This window comes from Lipotes vexillifer, unplaced genomic scaffold (assembly GCF_000442215.2).
Source record: "Lipotes vexillifer unplaced genomic scaffold, Lipotes_vexillifer_v1.1 scaffold809, whole genome shotgun sequence".
Classification (NCBI taxonomy): domain Eukaryota; kingdom Metazoa; phylum Chordata; class Mammalia; order Artiodactyla; family Lipotidae; genus Lipotes; species Lipotes vexillifer.
In genome coordinates this window covers 2,044,597-2,069,152 of record NW_006788521.1, presented here as the reverse complement: position 1 = coordinate 2,069,152, position 24,556 = coordinate 2,044,597, and the positions used below count along the sequence as shown (strand labels likewise).

General features: G+C 48.2%; 1 protein-coding gene across 1 annotated transcript in view; it reads right to left on the bottom strand.

The window, feature by feature from the left end:
* The window catches only part of GABBR2 (gamma-aminobutyric acid type B receptor subunit 2), a 370,111-nt gene extending 345,903 nt beyond the window's left edge, over positions 1-24,208 (bottom strand). The window contains exon 1 of the mRNA XM_007461653.1: positions 23,440-24,208. Coding sequence (XP_007461715.1) covers positions 23,440-23,757 — 318 coding nt within the window. The 5' untranslated portion in view covers positions 23,758-24,208. The remainder of the gene's footprint in view (positions 1-23,439) is intronic.
* Positions 24,209-24,556: the final 348 nt, after the last annotated feature.

The window sequence follows — 24,556 nt, the reverse complement described above, 5'->3', positions numbered from 1 at the left end:
CAACAAAATAATTCTAAGCTTCTAGCATGAGGATAAATGGGTGAGGATAGTTAAGAAAATCCTTGAAAAGAGAAGTACTATTATGGAGAGGACTCACCTTATCAGATATTAAAGTGTAATATAACGCTAAGGTGATTTAAATAGTAGTGCACTGACCTAGACATACCTATAAAACCTGGAAACCTAGGAATTCAGAAACAGACCAACTATATATAAGGTGTCATTTCAAGTAAATGGAGAAACAAATTATTCAACAAATGGTATTGGAATGTTGGATTAACCGTTTGGAAAAATATATGTCATTAGAGGTTCACTTTATTAAAAAATAAATACTAAATGTACTAAAGAGTTAAAGATTAAAAAAATTAAATCATTAGTGTAACCAAAAGAAAATCTAAGTGGGCTATTTATAAAACCATGGATAATTTGCAGGATGCTCTAAGCACAACATCAAAAGCAGAAACCATAAAGATATCAATCTACATACATGAGATTTTTTTTTAAAAACCCATGTTGAAAAATAATATAAAATTAAAAGGCAAGAGAAAAAACTGGAAAAATATTTACTACACACATTGGGGATGGGGGTGGGTAAATAACTGTAATACATAAAAAGCAGTTTCACAAATCAATAGGAAAGAGGTATGCATATTAATGAAAATAGTCGACAGATATGACAAGTCAATTCACTAAAACAGAGCTCATTAAACAGTGAAATACATTCAACCTTTCTGATAAACAAAGAAGTGCAAAATAAAAGCTTATCAACTGCCCAATTGGCAGAGCTTTTGTTTTTGGTTTTTATTTAGCAATATCTCCCAGTTACGTGCTCCAGAACAAGGCCTCGCCCACCCCATCCATTGCTGTCTGAGGATAGACAGCTTAGCAATAAGTTGTACAGGATTCCACTGTGGGTCCTGCAGGCAGGTAAATGGGCCTGATTCCCTCTACGCCTTAGCTCTGAGGTCTTGGGTAAGCTTCCAAAACTCTCTAAGACTCTGATGTTTTATCTCAAAAAAAGAAGAAGAATAGTGCCTACTTATGTTATAAAAACTAAGCAAGATGATGCATATAAAAGCACTTGACTCTAGTCCACAGTAAGCTTTCCAGAAATGGCAGAGATAGCTAAGTTTTAAAATATTTAAATTTTGCATACCCTTTGGCTCAGGCAACGCTAGAGTCTAAGGAACTAATCATAGAGAAGCACACACACTTTGTTTCAAGGCTGTATGCTGCAGCGTTGTTAAGAATCACACAAAAAATGCACACAACCCACATTTCAACAAGAGAATATTATCAAAATATGGCCTAGTAGAATATTGGTAAGCCACTTAAAAATATGGAGTAGAGGTTCTGAAATGGCCCAGAAAGTTCTTCATGATATAGAGTTTTAAAGAAAATAAGAGCAGGTAACAAACAGCAAATAATCTGAATTTTGTTTTTAAAAAGTATGGGAATATATACCAGGATATCAAAAGTAATTATATTAGATTGTGGGGTTATGAGTGATTTTAATATTCTTCTTTTAATTTGCATTTTCTGAATTGTCTTCAATAAACATAAATTACTTTTATAATAAGATAAAGACATTACAAGGTTTTTTTTTTTTAATCTTAATGCAAACTCTCCAAGCACAAAAGTCAGTCATTAGGATGGCTTTTCAAAAGACGCAAATGATCTTGTAAGTATGCCTTTCTCTTCCCAGCTGGGAAAGGTCCAACAGTGGAGATGGACTCCACTGGCATGATATTGACTAAAGTCCTCAAATAGAAATTGCTCATCCTACTCAATGATATCTATTTATTTCTCGGTACATTTGTCCTCATCCTGGAAAGGGGGCCTGTGATTCCAAGATAATGTCCCTATCCCAAAAGATCAAAACCAAATACCTTTTGCTATACTCTACAATAACATTTTTTAAAAACACAGAGTAAAAACAATATCTGTAGTAGAGATAAACCTCACCCCAGACCAAAGCTTCTGTCCATAGAGATCTGTATTTTGTCCGTGTGATGGCCTCTGCCTGAATTCCCTGCCCTAAGGATGCAATTCTCTGCCCTCCTCAAGGCCAGCTGCTGACCACCCCCTCCCCAACTGCCTAGCCCAAGGCAGAATGAACTATTCTGCATAACAGAAGGCCATTCCACTCCAGGCTCCCCTGTTTGGCCTCACCTGTGCGTTCCTCAGCTCCTGACCGCATGGCTGCCTACCTCAGGACGCCTGGATTTCCACCGGGGCCAGTCTGATGGCACCATCCCATAGACCCCTGGCACCACCTACATACACATTGTAGAAAGACACTGGTTCATAAGCTCCATGAGGTCAGGGACCCCGTTTGGTACTGCCCACCACTGCCCACTGCGGTGCCTGGCACCCTGAGGTCTTACTTAATAAGCATCTGCAGAAGGGAGGGAGAGAGGAGAGGAGGGAAGGTAATGTGAGATGAAGCCAAGGTCAAAGCCAAGGTCACCAACAGGAGCTTTTCTCTAGTCTGTAGACATCTTCAATGATCTTGCTGGCATTGCCTTTCCCAGCACATGCCCTGAAAGAGGCCCCATTCTCAGCAGACTCAGGGACTACCAGTGGCCTGCATTTACGTCAGCACAGGCGCTGAACAGCAGACCCCAGCTGCTCCCTCCCTCCAGAGAGCAAAATGAGTCATGGTCAACTAGGGCCTCAGTGTCTTTTCATATCTACTCCCTTTAAGCCTCATCAACTTCGTCCTGTCCTTAAGCAGCTGGTTTTCAGAACCCAAGAGCCAGCTGAAGTAGTGAACCCTGAAAAAGAACTCTTAGAATCCTGGAGCAATGGTGTGAATGTAAGAGGAAATTTGTTTTCTGGCTCTGTCATCTGAAATATTTGTTAATCTTCTTAGCTTGATATCATCAGCAAAATTTGACCAGTATGACTTCTATGACCTTATTTAAGTCACTGATTAAAGAAAGAATATATATCTTCTTTTATGGGGCTTCCCTGGTGGCGCAGTGGTTGAGAGCCCGCCTGCCAATGCAGGGGACACGGGTTCGTGCCCTGGTCCGGGAGGATCCCACATGCCGCGGAGCGGTTAGGCCCGTGAGCCATGGCCGCTGAGCCTGCACGTCCGGAGCCTGTGCTCCGCAACGGGAGAGGTCACAATAGTGAGAGACCCGCGTACCGCAAAAACAAACCAACAAACCAACAAAAGAATATGTATCTTCTTTTAAAGACAGATACATAGAAGATAGGTAGATAGATAGAAAGACAGATAGATAGATCTTTCTCAACTTACGATGGGGTGAAGTCCTGATAAACCCACCATAAATTGAAAATATTAAGTCAAAAATGCATTTAATACATGTAACCTACTGAACATGATAGCTTAGGCTAACCTACCTTAAACATGTTCAGAACACTTATGTTATCCTACAGATTTGGACAAAGTCATCTAACACAAAGCCCATTTCTTAATAAAGTATTGAATATGTCAAGTAATTTATTGAATACTGTACTGAAAGTGAAAAACAGAATGGTTGGGTACAGGATGGTTTTAAGTATATCAGTTTTCACCTTTGTGATTGTGTGGCTGACCAGGAGATGCCGCTCGGGGCCACTGCCCAGCATCACGAGAGAGTACTGTACAGCACTAGCCCACAAAAAGATCAAAATTCAAAATTTGAAGTACGCTTTCTCAGAACGCATATTGCTTTTGCACATTATAAAGTAAAAACACCATAAGTTGGAGACCATCTATAATTCAAAGGCCCAGGCAAAGAACAGAGTCCTGCAGACAACCATCCAAGAGTACTCCCAGATTAACACCTTTTGGGTTTGAGATTCAAACAATTAACAGATGCCTCTAAATAGACCATCTTCTCTACCTGGCTGAAAAGTTACAAGAGATTTTGTCAAATACCTTCATGGAGTTCACATTTGCTAGGTTCCCAGCTCCCCTAACCTCGTGAGTTTGTAACTTTCTCAACAAAGTAAGTGAGGTCAGTGCAGCCCATCATGTTGTTGGAGAACTCAGAGTGATCCCCTCTTCTTTTTCTAATTGTTCAGACCACCCTCTGAGCATGCTCTGAGCACCCACCTCGGAATCACAGCTGGTGAAGGTTCCTGCCAACCTACCTGTAACCCTTGTGCAGCCTCTGTGGACAGTGGGGAGGGGCACGCCGGGGCAGGGTCCTGGCAGCCAGAGTGAGCCCAGCAACAAGAGGAGGACCTGCTGGTTCAGGGAGAGTGGAAAGCATGCCAGGGGTAAGAAGGAAGAGCCTAATCTGGGCCACATGTTGATGTGGCTCTCACTCTCTCAGAAAGAGGAAAGACACCCAAAAGGCAGAGCAGAAACTTCTGGAGGAGGTCAATCCTATAATGAAGACCTGGGTCCAGCTTGCTTGCAATTTCACTGTGTGGCTTTAGCAAGTCAGGTCCCTTCTTCTCTTGGTGCCTTAGTCCATTTGAGCTGCTAGAACAGATACCATGGACTGGGTGGCTTATAAACAGCAGAAACTTATTTCTCACAGTTCTGGAGGCTGAGAAGTCTAAGATCGAGGCACCAGCAGATTCATCTGGTGAGAAATCACTTCCCGGTACACAGACGACCATCTTTTGCTATAACCTCACATGATGGAGAAGGCAAGTGAGTTCTCTGAGGTCTCCTTTTTAAAAAGGACACTAATCCTAATCACCTCCCAAAGGCTCCACCTCCAAATACCATCACACTGGCAGTCAGGATTTAACATATTAATTGTGGTGGTGGGGCAGGGGGATGACACAAACATTCAGTCTATAACACCAGGCCTTAGCTTTCTCTTCTGTAAATTGGGGATAATGATAAGATTATGTGTGGGAAGGCAGACAACTGGACCACTTGATCTTTTGAGGTCCCTTTGAAAGCCAGAAACAAGGACAGAGGTGCTTAATGTTTATGGATGTGGGCCCTAGAACCACACTGCCTGGGATTAAATTAGTTAATTACTACCCATGTAAATTTAGGCAGATTATTAAACTTATCTGTGCCTCAGTTTTCTCATCTGAAAAACGGGAACAATAAGAATGCTTATCTCCTAGGACCTTGATGAAAAGTAGACTATTTACTACTGTAAAGAACAGAGGCTAAGCCCATGGAATGTGTTCACTCTGACGATGCTGGTGGTGCTGACGGTGAGATATGCTATGGTTTCACTTGGGCAATTTCACACCTGCTCCCAGAGGACCCAGACAATAACCAGAATTCCCACATCCCCAGTTTCTGGAGGATCTTGTACAGCTCCAGAGAAGAAGAGCTGGACTGGAGAAAGCGAACAGTTGCAGCTACCACAGAGGCCAGTGTCATCCTCTAAAATATTCTGCATTGCAGATGTCTCCTAACCTGGCTTTTCTCCAAAGGAGTCAGAATGGGAGGGATCTGTGGCACTATCATGCTCTTCTTAACACTATTAGTTCAGTTATCATTATTTATACCATTCAAAGATCTGAAAACTTTTAAACTGGCTTCTTATACACATCCAAACCACATAAGAAAATCTTTTCAGGATATATTTATTTGTTTGTTCTGGTGGGCCCTTTATCTCCTCTGACATTCTGACTTCTAACTCATACAGGATGAAAGAATCCAACTGCCCATTTTCTGCCCTAAAAAGTCAATTCTGACTTAAAAACAAGAATAGATAGCTCATTCTTTACATCCACTGCCCTATTTCTTCCTAAAACCTAAATGAGACCTACTTTAGTTCCTATTATTTTCACAATACTGCTTTTTCTGTAGCTTTCATGAGTTCCTTCTTTATGTATCTGGACAAATACCACTGTAAGGCTCTCTCACAGAAATACTTAGCAATCCCAGATAGTCCCATCTTGACTTTTCTCAAGGGCTCTCCAGTGCCATTATTCACTTTAAGCAAAAAATCACCCTGGGAGGGTAGCTGGAGAGGGTACCCTCCCCACTTTACAGATAAAGAAACTGGGGCTCAGAGAGCCCGGCTCCAATGGAAAGACCCCGAGGCCAAGCCTTCCAAGATCCACACCTATATTCTGAACACATCCCTTCCGTTCCCTTCAGTTCCCCCTAAGGCATTACAACTCTCTTTCTCTAAACACCCAGAAGGGAGTCATTTTGGCAAAAATCCAGTTGAGTCTTTATACATCAACTTCTTTATCAGCGGTTGTGAGAAAACCATTTTACGGCTCTGTTCAGAATCTCTTCCATCCAAATGGGTTTTAGGAATGGCCTGTCACTGCTCAGAGAAGAAGTGATCTGCAGCAGATGGGAAAAGGGCTGGAACCTGGCAGGTCTCAAAAGGAAAGCCACTCTATATCCCAGCTGGGCCCTAAGAACTCCATCCTCTCAAGATACTCTGCTCAATCACTAGACTCCAAAACAACAGCCGCCCCCAGAAGCCTTTCTGTCTCCAAACCCAGAGTCTGTCCTGTTGGGGAATGTGCGGGCAGGGGGTGCTGCTAATCCTTGCCTGATATCCGGCTACACTCAAACAGAGACAGGCCCCCGAGGACCAGTGCAGTCTATGGCTCACCCCATGTCAAAAAGGGAAACCTCTGTAGCCAGACCCGGCGCCCATCAGCCTGACAGAAAACCTTGGGGACGTCAGCACCAGCCTTCTGCCCTCAGACTGCAGGACCGGGCCTGCCAACCTGGCATTTGACTGCCGAGGTTTCCCAACAGTTATTCCAGCACGGATCCCTGCTGCTCTCTGCTTCCCTTCATCAAGAAAGCCATTAAGAGAAACGTAAAGCTGATTGCACCTATTACGTCCACCTACAGACCCAACTTGGAGTAAGCTTTGAAATCTCGGGCCCTCTTCAGACCCTGAGTCATTTTTTGTTTGTTAACATTAGAATGGTGTACATGGCAGGCTCGCTCCGAATCTAATCGGTGTCAAACACGGCTGGGTCCTACTCTCATTCAACGTTCTCAGAGGATGCTTCCTCTCATCCTTGCCTTCCGGCCACCCTGTCAGGCAAGAACCCACATCCAAATTGTATAGAAGGAAAAACAGGCTCAGTGGGATAGGGAGGGCCTGGCTTGCCAAAAGACAAGTCTCAGGAAGTAACAAAGTCAAGATTTAACTAAATCTGCCTGATCTACCTTCTCTCCCCTGAGCCCTAATTTTTGTGATGTCCCTGCAGATGACCTTGTCCAGCTCCCAGGTGACATGGGGGTGTATCCTCCAGCTTTAGCTGACAAGAAGCCTCTGTGCTGACAGCAAGTACCAGAAGCCAGGACCTTGCAGGAGGCCCTCAGTCAACACTGATTGATTTAAAACTATGCTTCCAGACACTGCAGGCCCAAAGATGGTTGTTTTTCCAGATCGATGCTCTCTCTCCACAATGTCTTTTGCAGTCAGTCACCTATGTGCCTGCCTCACCTGAATGGCTCGGCATTACCCCGCAAAGTCCCACCTCTCTATCTTTGCTAGTGCAGTTCCCTCCTCCCACAGGGTTCTTCCCACATCTCCACCTCTCTCTCTCAAGCCCAGCTCAAAAGTCACCTGCTCTGAGAAGCCCTCTCAGGTTGCACCCAGTGAGAATGCATCAGCCCTCCCTTCATGCTCCTATAGCCCTTACTTGTGCCTCCCTAAGAGTCTACTCACATCAGCCTCTTATCTTTTATTTTACTTGACAAGACTTTTATGGCACTTACTATGTATTGCACACTGGTCAAAGTCTTCAGCAAATTTTAATTGATTTAGTTTTTATAACTATCCTATGAAACAGGTACTGTTATTATCACCCCATTGTATAGATGAGAACACTGAGGCACGGGAGATGAAGTAGCTTGCCAAAAATTAACATAGATGGTAAGTGATGGCAAGGCAGTCCTGCTCAAGAGTCAGGCACTCAACCAGGGTCACTTGCTCACATATGAGTTACCCACACTGTCATGTCATATCTGAGTCACGTTCAGATGCCCACAGCCTGGCATGAGGCAGGTGCATCATTCTCGTTCCTGAATGGAGCCCAATGTCCACCTCTCCCACGTGGCCAGCTGACACTGGCCTGCATGTGGATACTGGTCCAACCCTGTAGCCGCTCTGAGCATCTATCTACCTGCTGTGGATGCCCACCTCCGGCAGTCATTCCTGAGGTGCTTAGGAGGATAAAGTCGGAAGCACTTTATCATTCATGAAGCCAAGTGCGTCTGTACACACACCTCTCTTGAAGGACCTTTGGGAACAGCCATGATGGATGGCTTCCCGGCTTCTGGATGGATCTCCATGAACCCAGAGCAGAGCGCAGAACCACATAACCCATGTGCCTAGGCCAGAGTGTGCCCGGCAGCTGTGGGCAGTGCAAAGGGCACTGGGCTTAGAGTCTGGCAGACTTGGACTTAGTAAGTCTCCGCTTACTATCTCACCCAGGGCTCATCATTCTGAGCCTCAGTTTTCCCATCTATAAATGGGGCTAATGGAAGAATTCCTCTCTTACCGGGTTATTACTGGGTGATGCATTTGGAATAAATAATAAACTCTAGCACTACACACAATCTGTAATTCTTGTTGTTTAGTTGTTGAAATAATATCTACCAAATAAAGTTATTATCAGAACTAAATGAGAAACCAACTGCACTTCGCACTGTACCAGACTGGGGTACAAATAAGGTCATATTTATTTGAATGTTCAAAGACAAGAGGGATAGGGCAGCTCAGGCATTCTCCTGGGAGCACCCAGCACAGTGCACCCCGGCCCTCCAGGTGGTCTATGCTGACAGGTTGGCAAGTCTACCTCACCAGCACCCCTTGAGGTGCCCCTGAGATCAAACTCTGAGCCAGGCCCAGCTGCCGGCCTTGGTTCCCTTCAGCTGCCATGTTGGCCACAGAGGCTTGGGGTCTGCACTAAAACCAGGGCAGGGCCTTGTCCCCTGAGGGGGTCAACCCTGGACCAAGGGAGTGTCAGAACCAAGATGGAAACTGAGGGTTACAGTTCTCAACACTGAGTACCTTCAGTTTATATTATATACACAGTCACCATCCCCAGAGCCTCCCCAGGGTGTCACAGAGGAGGAGGGACATTCCAGAATCAGTTCCCATCTTCAAACCAGCCTGCCCTCGACACCCCATGCCCTGGGCCCCCACTCCAAGCAAAGCTCCCCTCGGAGCTCTTTTTTCCCTTTCCTCCAGCAGACCCTGCTCAAAGCTGTGTCACCCCTCAGACATGTCCTAACAATTTCAAACCCCAGAGGGAGGGATCAGAGTCTCATTCCTCTCACTCCCAGGGGCCACTGTTCTTCAGACAGTGGGGCCACTGACCCCAGCAACCTTGAAGCTTCCTAACAGTAAGGGAGGGGCTTCTAGAATCATCTGAATACAGAGCCAGACCAGAGCAGGACCTTCTTCCAGTTACACCCACCTCCCTGGCTCCCCAAACTAGAAGCACCTGGCTTTTTATATGTGTGCAGTGAAAGAGCCATCCAGGTGACTCAAACTAAAACCCAACAGAAGTCCTCAGCCTCGGAAGCCAGAACTCACAGCAATTCTCAGAGACCAGTTCTGCAACTTTCTGCCCCCACCTCACACCAGAACAGAAGTGTGTCATATCCCCAATGAGTACTGTGCTCTGTGGCATCTGCTAAACACCCACTGGGCACCAGATCCAAATGCTTTTATCTTATTTAGTCCTCAAAACAATGCTGGTCATCTGCTATCAAACCTTCACGTTATACATCAGGGAAGGGAGGCCCCAAGCGAAGCGACCTCCCCAAGGTCACCCAGCAGGGCCGAGAGCCGGACCTGGGCCTCTCGGGCTCGGAAGTCCAAGCTCTTTCTACTGCGCCTTGCCTTCTCCGATGCACGTGTGAGTGCACCCAGCGTAGTGCCTGGCGCATAGTAGGGGCTCAGTAAGGACCTGTCATTTTGTCCACCGTGGAGCCACCAGGTTGGAATTAGGGCCACAGCCTGCCAAGGATCTAGAGTGGCCAAAACAAACCCAATCAGGTGGTCTCACGACCAGCATCCACAGGAGCCCAGCAGGTGCTCTTCTGAGGATGCCGTAGCTGGAGGGACAACTGGGGCCCCCAAATCTCTCAAACCAAACTCGTCATCTCCACACTGCCTGGCCCAGAACTCTGAGGTCTCAACAAAATACTTGTACATCTTTTGGCAAGAACCAAAGCTCTTTCTGGAGAAAATAAATACTATTAGCTCAGCACATGGGCATCCCAGCCTCCCACTCCTGGCCCAGTCTGGGCATTTCATATTTCAATCAGACATGCCAGTCTTTGCCCCAGCCCCCAAACCTAGCAACCCCATGATTTGCTGGCTTGGATCCCAAATCGCTGCTTGCAGCAGACGGCCCTAACTCCCACACCACCAAACTCCTGCCCTGGACCTTGTTCAATAGTTTGCTTGTGGATGGTCTTGGATCTGACACCTGCCAAAGACGAATGGCTGGCTCTGAAGACATCTGACAGATGAGAGGAAGACATGTTAATCACTTCTTGTTCTAGATGCTTCTGTAAGATAGCCTGCTGGGTCAGAAGACCGCAGCTCCCTGGCTAACTACTTCCAGTGTTGTTATCCAATACTGTGCCCACCTTCTTTAATAGAAAGTTGAATGAATCACCTGTGTGAACAGCATCTCTGTGTCTTTGATAAAGTTGTTATTGGAGATACCCAAAGGCCCTGAAAGGACAACCCAGAATTAATTACTCTTTCTGTTTAGTTTCAGACACATCTGATACCTGCAACTCTTTACGACTTTTTAAAGCCGTTTCACATTTATCTATTTCTCTTTCTCTTTCTCTCTCCCTCCCTCCCTCCTCAACGATCTCCACAATAACTCCATGGACAAGCAGGGCAGGCATTACTATTATTCGCATTTTATAGACAACAAAACTAAGGTGTACACAAGTTAAACAACTACTTCAAGGTCATCCCCTAATGAGTACCAGAGACAGGTCACCCATGGCAAAAGCACAGAGCCCTTTCCACTGAACCACCTGGCCCTTAAGCTAGAAGATTTGTCTCTTGAACCTAAAGGGAAACATGTTCTCCTGACACGGTAACACCAGAATGTTTCTCTCTTGCCTTCAAATCCGGTATGCAGGTGGAGCCATCCGTTCCTCTGATGTCTGATCGTGTCTTCTCCCTCTGCTCCATTTAGAGGCTCAGTTGTGATTTTATCCAAAGTGGTTATGTTGTACATTGTGTTTAGCGACACTCATGCAAAAAGCATTTGCTAAAGCACTTACAATGTGTTAGGGGCCGTGCTAGGAGCCATGCTAGGTGCTCGGACACGGAGGCACTCATCCACTCACAGATATCACCAAGGGCCTGCAGACTGTGTCCTGGGCTCGGGGACATGGCAGGTGCAAAACAGATGACGTGCCTGTCCCCATGGGCTGGCCCAGCTCACAGCCAGGCTTGGCAGTGGACAATAGCCAGCAGTGACAACACTCAACTATAAGGACTCCACTGGGGTCAACAGCCCAGCCCCAGGCCCAGAGGAGATTCACCACTGAGCTCTCAGTGCACAGATGCTTCTGGAAATGGACAGGGATCCTTCTGGAAATGGACAGGGATTTAGAAACAACCACTTCACTTAGAATCCCATTCAGTGAGGCTCAGACACAGACCTCGTACTTCTTGGCTGGCCTCAAACACACAAACCCCCACTGAAATAAGAACCAGTTTTTATGTGACTACACAGCATTTTATGTTTTCATATGCATTATAATAAAATAACAACGATAAAATTTAGTGGGTGCCTACTCAACATGGCCCCCTGTACTTAATGTTTTACATGCATGTTCTATGTCAGCCTTCAAAATAAGCCTCTGAGGGGCTTCCCTGGTGGCGCAGTGGTTGGGTGTCTGCCTGCTGATGCAGGGGACACGGGTTCGTGCCCCGGTCTGGGAGGATCCCACATGCCGTGGACTGGCTGGGCCCGTGAGCCATGGCCAGTGAGCCTGTGTGTCCGGAGCCTGTGCTCCGCAATGGGAGAGGCCACAACAGTGAGAGGCCCACGTACCCAAAAAAAAAAAAAAAAAAAGCATCTGAGAAAGGATCATCCCCATTTCACAGATGAGGACACTGAGGCTCAAGGAGTGAGCAGCAACAGCACACACACAGGTTTCTGATTCCATATGTGATGGTCTTTCCACAGTGTCCAGGTGTCTTCCCCACACTGCCCGGGCATCGGAAAACACACAGAAGCCATTATAAACAATCCTTCAGCACTCATCCATTCATTCTGCAAATATTCATTGAGCACCTACCATGTGCTAGAAACTGTGTGAGGCACTATTGTAAGCCAAAACAGACTAAGTTCACAGTACCCTGGCAGAATAGGGGAAGACCAATATTGATCAAATAATCCAACAATTTAAAATTGCAACTGTGATAAGCACTACAAAGGTTCATGGTTCTTAGAGAAATTGTAATAGGGGATTTTTCCCAATCAGGGAGGATGGAGAAAGCACCCTTGAGCTGGATCTAAAAGATGAAGAAAGATGGCAAAGCCATTCCAGATGGTGGAAACAGCTTGTGCAAAGGTCCTTTCCACACTCTCTGAGCACAATCACCAGAGAAACTTGAAAGGACCACATGTCTAGGACCAGAGGGAAAGGGGAGAGTGCTCAGCAATGAAGCTGGGAGTGAACAGGGCAGACTACAGGGCCTTCAAGGGCACAGGGAGAAGTCTTGTTCCCATTCCCAGAACAATGATGAGTCAGGGTATCAAACAGGGAGGCCACCTGACCAGCAAGCTGGGTCAGTGGTCCTAAAGGTCCTCTGCATCTGGGTGATAGCCCCTGCACCTGCCCCAGGCTGCACCATCACGCTCCTTATGCTTCATAGTAACGATCCCCAGTGGCCTCTCTTTGAAAGCACTGCTGTTTCAGACTCATCTCCACATGCCCTATAACCAGCCCTGGGCCTGGCACCAAGTAGGTGCTTAGCAAGTATGAGCTACATGTGTAAAGGAAGCACTACTGCTGCTCTCAACATGATCTAAGTCTAACAGGAGACACACACACAGAGACAAACACTGACACCGCAAGTAAACACTACAGGAGGTGACAAGTTCTGCCGAAGCAAGGGAAGCAGAGAGCGGATCCATGTGAGCTAGGTGTGTAGACAGACACACTTAAAGTGAGTAGAGAGTTCAGCGCCGCTGTGTGTCTGAGTGGGCGGACAGGGAAATGGTGAGGATGAGGCTGAATTAGAGGGAGAGACAAGCAGCTGGGTGAAATTCATCCAAAAAAAGAGAAGCGGCAGCTACTGACAAAACGTGCCACTTGCTTTCATGGGAGGAAGATAACTCCCATATGAAGATGCTGTTTCACTTTAGTATTTAAGCAGCAGAGATCAAAGTCAGACCATCCGACTGAAATCCCAGTGCACCACTTGGTCGGTTGTGATGTTAAATAAGTCACTTAACCTCTCTAAGCCTCATATGTAAAATGCAGACAATAATAGCAACTACCGCATCAAATTGGTGTGAGAATTAAATAAGTACTTGACATAGGACTGATAGGTGCTAAGCGCAGGATAAAGGTGAGTTACTGTTGTCGTAGTCTCTTTTCTTTCACCTACACACTTGCAAATAATGTTTCCTTTACCTTTTCCTTTTTTAAATGACAAGATTAGAAGCTCTCCAAAGGCTTCCCAACGTTTCTAGAATTCAGAGTCCAGCAAGGAGGTCAGAAGGGTCAGTCTGGCCCTGAGAGGACACTCTATGGAGTGACAGGCTAGTCAATTCTTCTATCAAAGGCAAGGCGCTCTGAGCCGGGCTGGGTGGGAGCATTTGCATATGGGCTCTGATCATACGCCCTGGAGTGGGCTTCCAGGTCCCTGTCTGCCAGTTAAATCCCTGAAACAATTCTGGGCATTCTCAGAAAAGCTTCAGTGAATGGGCAGGTCCAGAACCAAAGCGATTTGGACAATACAGTGATTATTATAAGGATGGCTGTTGCTTTCAAAATCAGTTCCCTCTGAACAAAGTCAAGTGGATCATGGGCAGCGTGTGAAAATATCATTTTCTCTCTGCCACCTCCTGACCCTACGCCAGGAGAGCGGCAATAATGCACCACTCCACAGTCCTTCTTTGGCTACATTTTATCTGAACGGTGACCGAGGATGTCCTTGCCAAATGGCAGGAGAAGGGGGGGGGCGGGTCTGCTTCAGCCAGCAGCTGTGGGACATGGGCACTGATGAAGACAGATGAATCCATTTACTCAGTACTTTGGATCTACCATGAATTTTCTACATGACAATGACACTTCATCCTTCCAGCAATGCAGACTGTTCAAAAAAGACTGAAAAAGTAGAAAGTTGGCAAAAAAAGAACACCCCAATCAGCCCCCAAAGGTGTCACAATGTTCATGCCCTTTACTCAAGCAAGAATTCCCAGACCTTCAAACATCAGCTCATAACCAATTTACTCTTATTTTGCAAGTGATTCTAATAAACTTGGTTATCTGATTTGGGCTCCAGACCAAAACCAGGTCAGAGAAATAGTCACTCCAGACTGAGGTTACCCAGTTCCTGAATCAGTCCTGACCACGGAAGGATGAAGAGCAGTAGCTTCCAGCCCAGGAGCAGGGCACCTGGAATATGTCTTGTTGTTCAGGGGATCCCAGGACACCTCTTTATTCACTATACTCAGACCTGCCACTAGATCACCTGGCTCACCAATGCTGATGACTTGGCTTCATTCCTACAGTGTCTACTAGTACGAGAGCCCAGTCCAGTCTCTGTGGCTCTCACAGTCCCTGGAGGTGGGAGTGGGGTATCAGAACCCGATTCCTACACCCAGCAACTACCAGTTCGAATACTGCTCCAATAAACTAATCTCCTAAAACCATAATGCTGGTCAGATGCTGGAAAGTATTTCTTTCCCAGGTTTTGATGTTGGAGGATCTTGGAGGATGCTGTGTATGTTTGTCAGGGGAGAAGAGACTGACATTAGCTTTGCACAAAATCTTCTGTTGGAACATCCAACAAGTACCCTTTTCCCTCTGCACTCCACAACTACTGGGCCCCCCAAAGCACCAAAGTACGAATAAAGAGCAAGCAGAAAGCTCACCCCACATGGCTTGGCATACAAAGCACTTCCTCAATTTGTTACAACTACACCCATTAAGCCTCTTAGAATCAGAGAGCTGAGTTTCAGTCTTTTAGATCTATTTGTTTGTTCAATAAGTGTTTACTGAGCTCCTGCTCTGTGCCTGGCCCTGAGATACTGCCTGGAGGGGCAGAGGTGTGCACAAGGGACCCAGACACACCCCATGTCTGCCCTTGCAGTGCTTACAACGGAGCAGAGATCCTCAATCGGTGCTGCAATTCACAGAGAAGCAAAGACTTAGCAACTAACCTAGCACCAGCACCTAGACTGCCGAGGTCTTAGCAACTAACCTAGCACCAGAACCCAGACCGCTGACCCCATCTGAAGCTCACACTTCCAAGGTTTCAGCCTGGCACACCTGCTGGTTCCTAGAAAGGTACAGAGAGGAAGACATCTCATCAGCCTCACTGCACATCATTATATAAGCAGAGAGAATAAGAATAAAATAAAGGAGGAGATGAATGCAGATGCTCACTGGGCAACTTATGCCATTTAATTTTCTCACCTTCCTAGAACCAAAATAAATAACAAAAAAAGTCAGCAATAAGAAGCCACTTACATTGAATTCCCAAACAACATGGGGAATGACCAAACAGGTGCCTCCAGAAGGGGTATGCCTTCCCCAGCATCCTCCCCTGACTCCTACCTACCACGGTTAGGTGACCAGCGGTTAGGCCATGAGATCCTCAAGGGCAGGGTCCATGTCACATCCAACTCTGTATCCCAGAGCCTAGAAAAGGGCCTGGCAGAAAATTTTCTCCATTAGCGCGTGTAGAGTTAGGACACTGAGGCAGAAATAGGTGGAGCTGTGGCAGCCATCTAGGTGGGCCACTCACGTCTCCTTCAAAAAGAGAACCTACAGGACAAGTGCCATCAGCTAAGCCTTCAGCTGTAGCTTCAACGTCTGTCATAGTGTTTAATTAAGCCAAGGACACATTTTTCCCAGGGAGCCTGCAGCCAGTGACTAAGTTGCACAGGGATTCTAGAGCCTGGCTCTTTTGGTCTCTAATATGTGACTGCTCTAATGGGCAATCTTTGCTCTGGAGCACCCCAATGGGCTGGCCAAGACTTTCTGAGACTCTTCCTCCCAACTCTCCTTCCTTCCCCTCTCCTTTCACAGGTGTCAGAACAGCATTGTGGTCTGAGGGTTTCCCTACCTCCTCTTTTATCCTTCACTGGTATTTCCCCAAAAAACTCTGGCACTTGTAAATCCATCTTGGCATGTACTTCTTGAAGGACCCCAAATGACAAGTGTCCAAGACATCCACATGCTCCTTTACACATCCCAGCCTCCTTTCAAGTTAAGTTGGTCAATGACTACTTCTGGTCAATGAAATATGAATAGAAATAATACATGTCACTTCCAAGTAAAGATGGTCAAAACCTAGTGTGCCTTCCCTGTGGATTCCTTCCTACTCGCCATCTTCTTGAAGCCAAAAGATGGAAGAGTGACAGCACAAGAGCAGCCTGGGGCCCTGTGTTCTCACTTGGAGGAGAGCCTCCCGGGAGGCTCTGACCCTCACGGGATTTGGGTGAACAATATATAAATTTGACTGTGTCAAGCAACAGAGATTTCAGGATTTGTTTGCTAACGCAGCATAGCCTAGTCCACCCTGACTAACAAAAGCTATATATCCTCTCTATATATTTATTTAGCACCTCTATTTTCACCCCTATCTTACACTTCCAGCTTGTTCATTTCCCTGTTGAAATCTCACATCTCTTCATGAAGAAGTTGATGGTCCCACAAGAGGGGAGGCCAAACACATGAACAAGAGCTCTTTAAAGATAAAGGTAGCGAGCTAACACGCTTAGCCCAATACCTAGTTCTAAACAGGCCCTAGTGTGTTGTTATTCCACCCACCTTCTACTGGGTGCCTGGCTAGGTCTGAGGAATTGGTCGGGGGCAGGCACGGCATGGCCAAGGGTATTTCCCTCATACCAGGGAAGTTCAGGGGTTGTTGCTGGTGGGAACATGTGGAAGGTCAGCTCAGCTTGATCCTGATATATGGGGTCCCCTAAGTCCTATGGTGATGGAGAGGTGGAGCAAAGACCCTGGGGAAGTAATCCAGAGAAAACATTCATCCTATGGGAAGTTAATTCAGAAGGCAGGTTCTAATTTATTCACTTATAGTTCAGTTCAGCAAACATTCACTGATGCCCACTGTATGTAAAACCACTGGGGAATGGGACCAGCCCTGCCCTCACAGAGCTACAGTCCAGTGTGGGAGAAACAGACAAAGATGGCTATGACACACAGCAAAATGTAAGATGTGCTGGGAGATACACATGTATAAAGATCTCGTGCTCGCATGCTCTCTCTCCGACACCGTTCTCAGCAACGCAGCATTAGAAAGCAAGATTACAGATAACACAGCTTTACATTTACATCATGTTTTGAGGTTCCACATCCATCATGTTTATCCCTACTACAGATCTGTGAGGTCAACATAATCATCACCACACGGTACAGGAATAACGAGAATAGTGACAAAACAGCAGTGAATATTTACTGAGCATTCACAGTGTACCAAGCACTGAATTACTTTACCCGGATGGTCTCATTTGTTCCCCACACCCTATCAGGCAGTTAGTATATTAGCCCCATTTTACAGATGAAGAAACAGAGGCAAAGTGGCTTGCCTAAGGTCACCGGGCAGGTACGTGGTACTCAATGGGGATACAAACCCAGGCCCCCTGACATGCTAAGAAGCTCATCTAACAGGTGCTTAGAGCTAGGGGAGCTGAAGGGTCTGGTTTTGTGCCCAGCCGCATCCCCGCAGAGACTCTCTCTCCTCGTTCCCCTGCAGTGCAACTGACTTCAGTTACTATCTTGCCTGCCAGATACCCCCGCTCTCATTGCTCCCCCTCTGCTGCCCCTCCCGCCCAGTCAGGCCTCAGAGTGCCTCCATCCCCTCACACTGGCTCTCCATCTCTGCTCAGGCCCCAGTATCTCCCCCTTCAACTGCTACAATAGCTTCCTGACTTTTCTATCTCCACCCTCTCCGGTCTACCATTCAGCCTCTACGTTCTTATCGGCCTTAATCTTGTCACATCCATGTTTGAAAACCTCCCACAACTCCTCACCACTCCAGAATAAAGTCCAAACTTCTTGACACGGCACTCAAGGCCTTTCGTGCCCACCACCAAGGCTGCCTTTCCCTCTACAAACCCTGCACTCAGGTGAAAACATAACAAGTCAGTGCTCCCCAGACACACTTCACACTTTGTGAAGGCCTTTATCCTTTGATCCTGGGGATCCTTCCTAAGATCCAACCTCCATCTCCCTGAGCCCACACCTCTCTGTGTCAACATTATATTCACCCTTCCAGACTCACCTTGACTTCTTCTCCTCCAGGAGACCTAGATGTGAGCTTCCCTTTCTCTTAATGTCCCTGGCATCTATTGCTTCTTTCTTGAATTTAGCATTCCCCAAGTGGATATCTGTGATCAGACCCACCTGGCATCCACCCCTCTTTAACAGCCTCTGATGTACTTCGAGGAATCACCTCTTCCCCACTCTGTATTCATGTGGTTGGGTGGGGCTGGCCTCACCTCCTTCTTCCTCCAAAAGGCTGGCGGATATCCCAGGCCCGTCAGCATCATGTTATTGGTTCAGGGATAGACACATGACCCAACTCAAGCCAATGAGAGCTGAGCTTGGAATTTTTGCTGAAAACATCAGGAAAGAAACACTCTTCTTACTGGAGTTTCTAAACTGGGAGTGTGTAAACTTGCAGCTGCTAGGGGCCATCTGTACAGCCAAATGGGGAGAGCCTGACTGAGGGTGAAGCCAGACACAGAGGAAATCAGAGCCACAGGAGACAGAGAGGGACTGGATTCAGCCATACCTGAATACAGCCCACTCCAGGATTTTTCAGCCACATGAACCAGTTAAAATTAGGTTTCTGTCACCTGTAACAAGGTTCCTAAGCAATACAAATACTAAGGGTGAGGTACCATGCAAGGCAATGGGGTATAACCACAAAGATGTGAGCCTGATTCTAAAAGAGTTCATTTTCTATCTCTTTATTTCTAAGAACGGCCATTTTGAGATACAATTCACGTACCATAACATTCATTCTTTTAAAGTCTACAGTCCTATGGTTTCTAGTATAGTCACAGAAATGTGCAACCATCAAGACAAATTACTTTCTACCTTGCATTGAAAATGACAAGCATGTGCTTGCTCTGTTCTGCCCTGTGCACCAGCTCCTCTCCTGAGCCCAGTGCTGGGTTTACGCCTTTCTGCAGTACCAGCAACTGCAGTAGGTGCCCAATGGCTACTAAGCTGTACTCAGACCTCCTGAAAAGCTCGGCCTCCATCCAACAGTTGTTTAGGTCCTCTCTAAAGCACAATGAGTGAGAGAACAGATATTTGGCAAAACCACTCAAGAAAAGGATGTGCTCACCAATCACTAGGTTTTCTCTGGGTTTTCCAAGCTGGATCCCTGCAACAGGGTAGACCTTCTGAGAGGTGCACACCTGGAATGTGCTCCTTTGGCTCCCTGAACTTTTCCCAAGTTTATTACAGAATAATTTAAAATAGTAACAAGGGGAAAACATATAAATCCAACAGTAGGGGAATGATTTAATACTTATGGGGCACCCATAGGATAGAATAGTAAATAGCCACTAAAATTCATCTTTGCAAAGAAGATTTAAGGACATGGGGAAATAACCATGCTATAACGTTAACTGAATGAAACAAAATATAAAAGCGTGCACAGAGATTTCAAGCACACAAAACAGTAAACACCAGCAACTGGAAGGGAATAATACTAATTATTAGATGCAATTACCTTTGTGTAGGTGGATTATAGACAATTTTTTTCAATGCTTCTCTACAATTTTCTATTTTTCCAACATGAAAATTACTTTAATCAAATCAGAAAAGCTGACATTATTTTTTAACTCATCCCTTGGTTATTATTTACTTTTATTATCTCTACCAAAGAATGAGAAACAATCACATGAAGAACATTTCTGAACCTGCAAAACTTTTATGAAAAAAAGAGACACTGTCCCTCAGAGTCTTTTAAACAAACACATAAGTAATGTAATCTACCATGTTTACCTTTTAACCTTGACTGCCAGGAGGCTCAGAGCTGAAATTTAATTTACAAAAATGCAGTAACCATATTAGCCCAGGTTCTGGGTTCAGTAACTTGCATGCTTCTATGTGGTTTCTGATGCTTCCTTTTATCTGTTTTTTCAGTTGTCTTGCTTGTGTTTTTATATACTCAAATCTTCCTTGGAATACATAAAGAAGTATTTGCTGATGTGACTTGAGGTACACCAGAGAAGAGAGGTCCTGCCTAGCAGATGCTCTGCTGGGATGTTTCATTTTTACAAACACTGAGTGGGGCTTTGAATGCTTTATTGCTATTCTAACTACAGGAGAGGGGCAACTGAATAAGTGTGTGCGGGAGGCTCCTTTATTGAGACAGGCTAGTCCCAATGATCAGATCAACCCATGTCTTGCTAAATCTCCATCTCTTTGAAGACTGTGTGGACAGAGGTCCACCCTGGCTGCCCACTGTCTCTGGCCATTGACTGACAGCAAATGTTAGCAAAGCCAGCCAAAATGTGTTCACCACATCCATCCTGCATGTCACAACAAGTGACACACCCAGCAAGTGACAAGGGGGTATACACAATCCATAAAGACATCCTATCTGAATAAAACAGGGTCCACACACTTCTAACACAAGCCCCAAACACCCTTTAGATCACTGTGGATTTTGCTGCAATTACCCAGACTGATCCTTTACTTCGGCTTAGAGAGAAAGTACCTGTACTCTAAAGATGGACCACTTGAAAAAATTAAGTATTATATCACCTGGGTGTTCTCCCAACCGTGACACTTCATGGCAAGAGATACATATTTGTTTGATTGTAAGCCAAGATTCTTTTTTTCATGGTGGTAACTTCACCGAGCCTTCATGAGATTTCAGAAGTGACCAAAACAAATAAGCAGTCAATATTTTAGTTGTGACCATTTTATCACATCTGAAGTCACAATGTCCTACTTGTGAATCCACACCAGAGGAAAATGAAGGAAGGAAGGCAGGAAACATTTATTTAGTGCTTACAGCATGCCAGACAGAGCACTGGCCGCTGCACCTGCCAGCTCAAAGCATTTTCCATTCCAGTCTGTTAATCTCCCTTAAGCATCACAATACCATCCTGGGGAGTACATATAATAGTCCCAGTCTTTCAGAAGTGGAAATCTAGGCTTAGAGAGATCAATACCTTGCTCAAGGTCACCCACAGGGAAGATACTAGGTTTCTGACCAGAAGCCAGGATAAAGCCACCCCAAAGCCCATGCTCGGTGCCCCTTCAAATGGCAAGATATGCTTCCCTGCTTGCGTGAGGCTGAGATTATACCCTCTGCCCTCCTTCCCCTGAGCTGAAGTGCCTTCTGACTGCCTCATCCTCTTGACTTTAGGCCCCCTCTCACTCAGGAAGTCATCAAGACACACTTAAAAAATAAAATATAAAAGCATCAACCGACACCCTGAAATTGAGCACCCTTCCCTTTGCTGCCACTAACAAGCTAATATGAAATCTCTTTCAGGGAAGCTTTCTGAAGGGAATAAATTGATGGTGAAAACATTATGCAGCTGACAATATTTGGTGATGATGCAAGCAGGGCTGCCCTGTCCATAAATGGTTTTGTCTCCAAAGAACCGGCTCTCCGTGTCCTTTCCAAAACAAAAATAGATAGATGATAGATAGATAGATAGATAGATAGATAGATAGATAGATAGATAGATATAGATGGAGCAACAGAGAAACAGTATCCAGAAGAAATGGTTCGGTATAATTGCATTGCCCTCCCATTTATGTGTGCCGGGCAACTACCCCAGAGAACTTGAAATGTTCTGGAGAAGACAGGAATGTCATTCAGAAATGATTCCACACGGGTTGGCTCTGCACAGCTACCCAGCTTACATCCTCCCGGGGCAGAGGAAGCTTCTCTGCTTGCAGCAGCCTGCAGGCACCGCCACCAACTGCCACCCGTTTCTTCACCTTTTATTTACAGCGCAGAGCAGGCTGGTTCATCAGTGAAGGGGAGAGGTGGGGAATAAGATGCAATTCAGATTTCTGTTCTTTCTCCGGGGACCAAAAAAAGGAGGGGGGCACACAGAGAAGGAAGTGTAGCCTAGGCTGCACGATCAACGCGGCAGCGCGACCCTCCTCTCAGAAAGGGGTTTGCACCAGGGCTCGAGCAGAAGCGCCCAAGGAGCCCCAGGAAGCCGGGTCAATCAAGCCCAGCGCCTCGGCCGGGCTTTGGCGCGGTGGAAGAGGCGCCAACCGAGCGTACTGCACAGGAAATCACTGCCCCCTTCAGGCCGCGTCTCAGATGCTGCGGCCGGAGCGTAAGGGCTCCCTCAGTCCCGAAAAACTCGCAAACCCGACCTCGCGCGGCCCGCGATCCCTCCTCTGAGCCCCCTAGGCGCACCCCAGCCCTCGGGCGGGCGGTGAAGGTGTGCACTGTTGCTGCAGCCGGAATGCAAGCTGAGGGTGTGAGGAGGGGGCTTGGGATGGAAAGCTCTCGGCTCTTCGGCTCCCCTCAGAGAAGGGGGCAGGGAGGGCAAGCCGGGTGCTGCGCTCCAAGTCCGTGCTTCAAGTCTGCGCCCGGGGAAACTGCGCGTGCAGCCGCCCGGCCACCAGCAGCGGCGCGGCTGCACACCCTCGCGCGCCCGGGTGAAGACCTGATCAGGGCACTCTCTGATCAACCAGCCCGAGGGGGTCTCCTCAGAAAACCGCTCGGGCCATAGGCAGCGCCGGGTACATGCAGGCAGCAGCGCTGCAGAGCCGGCGGCCCCACGCCGGCCTGAGTGGTACTAGCTCCGAGCTCGTCCAGCCCTGCTGCGCCCTCCAGCCCTTCGGGTCCCCGAGTCCTCCGGACCTCAAAGCACAGCTCGGCTTTCCTGGATCCGAGAGCAGGCCCGTGGCCTCTCTAGCCCCGGATGGCCCAGTTTAGAGTCAATGCGCCTGTTCTTCCCACCTAGCACTCCACAGCCCCACCAGCGGGACCTGGGCAGGGGCGACCACTGCAGGCTTTTGGGGAGGTTCAGTTACCACCTTCTCCACTCCTTATCTGGGCAAAGGAGACCCTAGTCTTCTATCCCACACCCAAGCATACACACACATACAATCCCAGAGGAGGAAGATGTTCAGCAAATCTTGGTACCGGCTGTGCCAGCCAAGCCCGGCGGGACCCAGAGGGTAAGCACTGAGCCCCAGCCCGCGCGGTGCCCTCGGCAGGCTCAATCAGGGCTCTGCCCATGGGCTGAAGCTTGCTTCTGTCCAACACGTCTTCCCCCATCGCCCCCACAGCCCCGACGGCACGGGCGGCCGACACTCACCTCGGTGTCGTAGAGCCGCAGGTCGAGGAAGTAGGGGCGCAGGAGCGACTCGTTGCGGATCTGCTCGATAGCCAGTTCCACGGCGGGGAGCACGCCGCGCCCGATGCTGCCCTTGGCCACCTCCTTGGTGAGTGGCATGAGGCCCATGATGGAGAGCGGAGGGCTGCTGGGCGGCGGCCGGGGGACACCCCGCGCCCAGCCCCAGGCCCCGGGCGCCAGCGGCAGCAGCAGCGGCAGCAGGAGCAGCAGCAGGCGCGCGGGCGGCGGTGGCGGCGGCGGCGGCGGCCCGGGCTGCCCGGAGCTCGGCGGGGAAGCCATGCCGCGCCGCGGGCTGCGGGCGCCGGCTCACTCGGCCCGCATGGCCTGGCCCGGCCCGCCGCCCCGCGCCAAGCTCTCCCCGCGGCCCCCGCGCAATGGCGCCGGCCCCGGCTCCGGCTTCGGCTCGCGCTCCGGCTCGGCTCAGAACGGCCGCGGCGGCGGCGGCAGCGGCGGCGCCCGTGACGGATCAATCACGCCGGGAAGGGGTGGGAACGAGCGGAGTGCGGGAGGCGGGGAACGAGCGAGCGAACGCGGAGAGGGGGGCCGGCGTCTTCGCGCGCGCCTCTCTCCAGCGCTGCTGCCCCGAACCGGGCCGCCTGCGCCCGCCCCCGTGCACGCTCTGAGCCGCTCTCCCGCCGGGAGCCGCTCGGCGGCAGCCTCTGGAGCCCGGCCGGGGGAGGGCGGGCGGTAGGAAACGCGGGAGGCGAAGGCGAGGCTGCTCCGCGGCGGCTCGGGCCGCCTCCGGGGACAGGGACGGGCCGTGCGCGCCGGGGGAGGGGAGGCACTGGCGCTGCGGCGGCAGCGGGGAGGGCCGCCTTCCCAGCACACGTACACACGCGACCCCGGCCCTCCGCCGCGCGGGCTGCCCGCGACCGCCCGGGACCTGAGGACCCGGGTACAGCGGCTGAGGGAACGACGATGGCGTGCTGGCACACGCAGTGGCCGCCGCCGCTTCTCCAAGCGCTTCCTGTAGCGCCTGCACGGTGATTTGGGACTGCTTCTTGGAGGTTTGGCTGGGAACATCTGGTTTGCGAGCGCGCCACGGAGGCGTCCTAGACGCACCTGCAGCCTACACTCT